Here is a 6,262-nt window from a genome sequence, read left to right as displayed (position 1 = left end):
TAGTGCTGGAAAATCAGGATGTTTAAGCTGATCTAATTTGCCTAGCAACATACTTTGTAATTAAACTTGGTTAGATTCATTTTCTTCTCTTTAATTCATAATGTTAGCTTGCTGGCTAAAAAAGGAAAGCATGTATAGAAATGAAGCATTCCACTTAAGACAAATAGGGACACAAAGCTCTTATTCTTTCAGTTTTCTTCAGCAGAGGAAGACAGAAAGTTGAACTAATACAATTGTGCAATTTTTGGAGATAAGAAGCAGCTTGTGAGTTGCCTGGGTTAAGTGCTTCAGAATTCAGAGACATTTAAGAGCTTTAGTAAGAGCATATGTTTGTGCAAAACACGTAATTCACTGAGCCTTGTTTTCCTATTTTCAGAGCCAAGTATAACTGCTGCTGAAACTTCCAGCATATAAACACACTTCTGCTCTGCACAATTAAAGGAGGATACACATCTTCCTCTACCAGTTGAATGTAATGGTTGGCTTGCTTATGGCCTTGCAGTTGTTTTGTGATTTTCCCTTTTTTTTTTCAGGTGAGGACTTCTTCAGAACGTTAAGCCCAGTGAGTTGTTAGTTCAGGTGAAACCAAGAAGGTGAGTTTCAGAAAGAGGCAAAAAGAAACAAACAAGGTGTACGTAATTGTTTAATACTTTTATAGTAAAAGTACCATAAACTACCAATCCAGTGCACGTACAGGAGAATTACCAAAGAGCACAACGCTGTGCTTTGAACTTTATGACCTTCTCTGAACACACTACTCTGGATGCAGGTTACAGACTCTGGGTTTGGTTAAAAATAAGTCTGCATTTTCAGTCTGCTTTTGGACTATCACGTTGTGTTAGTGACTCTATGACTCTATACTGTTCTTTCCTGAGTGCTCATTAGCCCTGAGTGCATTCTGCCAGCTTGCCACATGTATTCCTGAGCTGCTGTTAATTTCTGAATCAAAGCAAATAAGGCACAATAACTAAGCTGTTGGATGTGGTTTGCTTTTTTTGTTTTTAAGTAGAAAAGGGTCAGCACTAAAATTCACATCACAGGTTTTTCTACTTTAAATTGTTGATCCTAACCTCCAGTCCCTTACAGCAACTTGAACTATGACCTTCTATTACAATGAAAAACGAGTAAAGCTGCTGCCATCCTGGAATGCTATCAGAAACAAATAGGACCTAGAACCTTTCCCTTGCAAGATTCCATTGCAGTGCTACTTTGTATTATTTCATTAAAATTATACTGACATGCTGAGGTAGCAGCATTACCACTAGTGTTATTTGAGCTAGGCAAGAAGTGCTCACCTCTGTTACTGGCTCTTTCCCCATTAGATACAGTAAAGGCAAAAGGCATGAGGTTATCTGCAGAAGTGACTCTATAGACAAGCATTGCTCTTCTGTCCAAAGTGGCTGACATCATTCTTTGCAGAGTTCATTGAAAATACCCTATGAATTTTTGACCACCATCAACTTAAAGGATAAAAAAACTGTTAGGATGCTGATGAGGGCATCATAAGGTACAGGCTTAATGATCTTGGCTGCATTTGGTGCCTTACAGCTGTTTCTCATGGACGTTAACGCTATGAAACCTCAAAGCGTGCAGTTGAGGCATGCAGTCAATGAAATTTGCTTTTGACTGTACAAATATTTATTCAAATATTTCTCTTATGTATCCAACATTACTGACAAAAGGCACTGAGTTTTCACAGTAAGAGCTATGCTGAAGAAAGGCCACAGGGATTGCATTGATTCTGCCTGGTTTGTTGGTAACAGCTGCTGCTCCTTAGCAGCAAATGGAGAGGAAACTTTGGGGAGCAGAAGTTGACAAGGCTGTTCATGCAGTTCTTGCATCTCTTCAGGTGTGGATGCAGGTTAACACAAGGAAGGGGATTTAAAGAGATACCTCTCCTTGGTCAAGATATCAGAACTTCTGACCCCCTCAGAACCAGTGTCTCCCCTTTAACAGTGTTATTCATATCTATAGCCCTGATTATCCTTCTTGGAAGATGATTTGCTTTTATGGATGGACAGGCTGCGGAACATGTTGCATAGTCCACTATGTATTAAAAGTTCTAAGCAAGGTATGCAGAGCTTTATCCAACAACCCACAGCTGTCTTTTGGCATTTTACTCATTAGCTACCACTGTGACTAGACAGGTTCATTGCTCCTGTGAAAATAGATTTTCTCCCATGCAGTGAGATGGCACGAACAGAAGAACCTCCAGAGATTGCAGATTACTCCTTGGTCAAAGGGATTCTGCAGCTCAGAGTGCCGCAGGTAGGAGATGCGGTGGTACGACATGAACTCCCAGGTGGTGGTGTTGCATGAGATCAGGTAGAGGTGTGAAATAAGCAGCAGCAAGACAACAATGGTGAATATGACTATCAGGAGGAAGGATAGGAGGAGGAAAATGTTGTGCCGCAGCCACTCCCAGGACTGTTTAAAGGAAAGGCCTGACCTTTTAAAGAGAAATAAAGTCAATGTTAAACATGGAGAACTAGTTATATAAACCAAGCGTTTAGTTTGACTCATAACTGGTGAGATTCTGATCATCATGTACTGCAGGTAATTTTATACATTGTAAGTAAGTTCTTAACAGATTGCAACAGCAGTGCCTTAGGTTCTAAGAAGTTTAAAAGACACTGGGTTCACCTGAAAGGATGCAGTCATCTTCAGCTGACTCCTCTCCCGTACAGCTCCATGGCTGAAACTCAGATGGAGTTTCCAAAAATCTCATGAATACTGTATTACAATAACTGAAGCAAAATTAGCTGCTCCTCTACTTCTGTTAATTCTATTTGTTTAACCTCTAAACAAAGATGAGCAGTGAAACCTAAAATATTAGATCCTGCTCAGCTACTGATCAGCTGTGTTGTTCCTCAGCAGATCAGAAGGCTCAGAAAGGCTGATCTTCAGGATGCAAATCAGGGTGAAGGCACGAAGCCGATCCAGTCAGTGCTACGTTCTGCACAAGCCCCTTAAGGGGGATCTCCAGCAGCATCAAGACTCCTAGGTTCAGTGGTCAAAGTGCTGCTTTCCAGGCCTTACCAAGCAACGTGTGCTCCCCACAGCAGAACTACAAGCTGTACACTAAGGTAGACTATGAAGAGGGGGTGATTCTTCTCTCCCACACAATTCTCAATCCAGGGGCAGTGATGGTCATAGCGCCGAACGCAGTGCTGGCACAGCTGGCAGTGCTTGGCTCGCATTGGTTGCTGCAAAGCAAAAACAAAACAGTAACAATAACCCACTCTTGTTCAACTTACTGCTTGGTAAAAGCATTATGCAAAAACATCCACTTCCCAAAAGCACTCCATGCTGAGATAACAGAACAATATCAGCACGGCTGAGACAAATGAAGGGGACTGAGATTCCCTTAGCACAGATCCCAGTAAGTGAGATCCAAACTAAATGACTCTTCCACACTATCTATGTTTTTTGTTATCTACCTCTGTACAGGAAGTTGAGCATGCAAAGGAGGGATATTAAGTAAATCAGTCTGTTCAGGAAAGAGGGAGCAATGTGTTGAGGGGAAGAACTAGGACCTCTGCTGCTGAAGGAAGCGTGCAGGGGTGGGATGTCTTTAGGTGATTGCAGAGGGACTGATTCTTCTTTTCTGTGGAAATATAAGAGACTTGCACAGCTCAAGCGCCAAGAACAGATAGGATGCAATATACAGCTGAGGAAAGTAGTATGATTGTGCCTCCCAGGATTTGCTCCTTGAAATGCATATGTGTTTTGCTACAATATCCTCCTGCAATAAGTTGATTTCTCTTGCTAGATATTCTTCAGGAATTTATGGGAGCTGGGATAATGCTGGATTTTATTATACTGATAAGGATCTGTACCAATAGGCATTTCTAGGCTTCAGGCAAACTGTTTCAAGAGCTAATTTAATTGCTCCAATTTTTCCTTCATGCAGTCTTTTACAATTCACTCTAATGTTTTTTGCTTTTAGATCCCTAAACAAGCTTACAGCTACCAGCAGTTCTGCAGGTCATGCCTAACGGACTTTCTGATTTCCTATCAAGATACTTTCAAAATAACCTTTCTGGCAATGCTGTGAGGTCTGGTCAATGTGGCAGTAAGAATGTTGAACAAAATTTTCCTGTGGTGGAATACGTCAAAAGAAGATCCATGTTGCTATGACTCAGCAGGGACTTGTTTCAACATTGGAAAATTAGCAGACGTGCCACTGTTTATCATTACACCTGTAGCTACACAGTCCAGTAGGATCACTCTTCCATTGAGGATGCACCTGAGGTCTGTTAGCAAGCTGTATTTGCTTCCTCAGTGGGTTTTTCAGCAGCAGGATGACCCTGTGCCAGAATTAATCGGTCAGCTCTGCCATGCCTCCAAACCACTTCCAAACCAAAGCAGCAAGGGCTGAGCATTCTCTGTTAGCACACTATTGCTGCCTACCTTCACCATGCAGTAGCCGCAATGCCGCATCTTAACACTGCTTGAGACCTGGGGTATCACCATGCATTGCTCTTCATTTTTGTCTGCCTATAAATAAATAAATGGAGCGATGAAAGATGTATTATGTGCTGCTGTCTGAAGAATGGCAGCTATCAGCCTGCTTGGCAAGACTGAGCTATCTGGATCCTTTTATTTGACAGTTACGTAGTGCTGGTTATCTCTGTCATTAGGAAAGTTAAAATAATTCCCAGCGAAGTACAGAAGCTGCTACACAAATACTGTGGCATGAAATTCCACTGCAGATACTTAGGGTACATGCAGAGACAAAGGCTACTGTAACCATCAAAAGAATGTTTGTAGAGAGGCGGAAATAATTGTGGACAAGATACCACACAGATCCCAAGTACAATTCAGGACATAAACAAACAAGGTTAGACTTCACTTTCAAACACAATCGTGGAGTCTTTTCAGTATAAAGAGCGCTGTTTGCTCATAACACAGCCAACGTCAACGCTAACAGCGGAAGATTAAAACTGGCCATGCCTTGTGTGATCTTTTGTCCCATGCAACCAGCAAAGCAGTGAACCTGGCGCAGAACACACCTTGGTTATTCAGCACCTCCACCTGCCCCACTGCAACAAATCCATACACAGTGCAGTAAATACAGCTGCAGAGTACTTTCTTCTAGGCTTGGCCTTCAGTCCAGGTTCTCCATACTCCAGTGAGTATGCAATGCATACACCAGTGAGCAGCAACTCGCATAAAATACGAGATGTAAACATTCCATAGGGCAAAGCTGCCTCTGAGGAAAGAGGACGGCACAGGATGACTAGCTAAGGGAGACGTGGGGTAACAGAAGCATGTAGAGGCTGCAAATCCTTCCTGTCACAGAACATGAGCCAAAGCCTCGCAGCCCTCATCACCCAACGGGCTGCACACGTTTTCCTTGTGCCAAGCACAAGAGAAACCATTCCAAGTTGTTACGTAGCAAAATGCCCATGGACCGCGCAGCCCCAGCGCATCTTCCATTCACACAGCGATGTACCTCTGCTTCCTCGTCAGCCCTGACGAAGCCCGGGTCCATGAGGGACACCCTGAAGTACAGCAGGACGGAGCACCCGAGCAGCGCTACGAAGAGCGCGGGCTGCAGCACGGCTCCTCGCTCCGCTTCCTTCTGCAGATCTGAAAGACAATCCCATACAAGAGAACGCGGCGGTTCCCGGCACAGCCCTCGGGGCTTTTCTCACTCCACGAGCGCATCCCTCCTCCCGCCGCGCAACGCCTTCCGAGCCCCCAAAGCCGCCCGCACCCCCCGGTGCCACCCCGCACCCCCGGGGCCGGGCAGGCCGTGATGCAGCACCGCCGACCCCGCGACCCCCCTCCCTCCATTCCCGGCCGCGCGCTGCGAGGGCTCCGCCTCACCTGTGCGGTGCAGGAAGAGCCCCAGCGTTAAGACCCCGCTAAGGGCGGTGTGGGCGGTTCTCACCCACAGCCCGTCGGCTCCCATGGCGCCGCAGGCCCGGAAGGAGTAGCACTGCAAGGCGGGGTGCGGCCGGCCCGCCTCGGCCCTCCCCTCAGCGCTGCCCTCCCCGTTCCTCCCTTAGCTCAGGCGCAGCCCCGTACCCCTTCGCGCCGTGCTGCCCTACGCGGGGCCCTTGGCCCTGTTTCCCCGGGTACTGCGGCCCTGCGGTGAAACGGGGTTGTTAGAGCCGAGGACTGGCTGCTAAAAGTACACGGCGGTGCTTGGGGCCCGTCCAGGTGTGCGTTGGAGGGCTCTGTGTGAGACGCTGCTCTGGTCTGGCAGATTTATTTTATCAGGTGGTTTCAGAAACGTGTATAGCAGAACGCA

The 6,262-nt window shown here is 45.8% G+C and overlaps 1 protein-coding gene across 2 annotated transcripts; it reads right to left on the bottom strand.

The window, feature by feature from the left end:
• Positions 1-630: 630 nt before the first annotated feature.
• Positions 631-5,957, bottom strand: ZDHHC12 (zinc finger DHHC-type palmitoyltransferase 12). Of its 2 annotated transcripts, XM_042878773.1 has the most exons (5): positions 5,836-5,957; positions 5,459-5,595; positions 4,414-4,500; positions 3,040-3,206; positions 631-2,449 (listed from the first exon to the last, which is right to left on the bottom strand). In XM_042878773.1, the coding sequence occupies exons 1-5, from the start codon at positions 5,918-5,920 to the stop codon at positions 2,140-2,142; spliced, it is 786 nt and encodes a 261-aa protein (XP_042734707.1). In that variant the 5' UTR covers positions 5,921-5,957; the 3' UTR covers positions 631-2,139. The 2 variants fall into 2 exon arrangements, with proteins under 2 accessions (XP_042734707.1, XP_042734708.1); XM_042878774.1 differs by lacking the exon at positions 4,414-4,500.
• Between the last annotated feature and the right edge of the window lie 305 nt (positions 5,958-6,262).

This window comes from Lagopus leucura, unplaced genomic scaffold (genome assembly GCF_019238085.1).
Source record: "Lagopus leucura isolate 7727_CA_CO unplaced genomic scaffold, USGS_WTPT01 Super-Scaffold_100022, whole genome shotgun sequence".
Classification (NCBI taxonomy): Eukaryota; Metazoa; Chordata; class Aves; order Galliformes; family Phasianidae; genus Lagopus; species Lagopus leucura.
Note: the sequence above shows the minus strand (reverse complement) of the source record. Positions and strands in the feature narration are given on the sequence as shown.

Bases quoted from the DNA above. Each gene is read 5' to 3' on its own strand.
- ZDHHC12 (XM_042878773.1), bottom strand. From the start codon at position 5,920: ATGGGAGCCGACGGGCTGTGGGTGAGAACCGCCCACACCGCCCTTAGC. The intron at 4,501-5,458 runs GTACATCGCTGT...ATTTATTTATAG, and splicing joins GGGCTGACGAGGAAGCAGAG to GCAGACAAAAATGAAGAGCA. The intron at 3,207-4,413 runs GTAGGCAGCAAT...TTTGCTTTGCAG, and splicing joins GCGGCTACTGCATGGTGAAG to CAACCAATGCGAGCCAAGCA.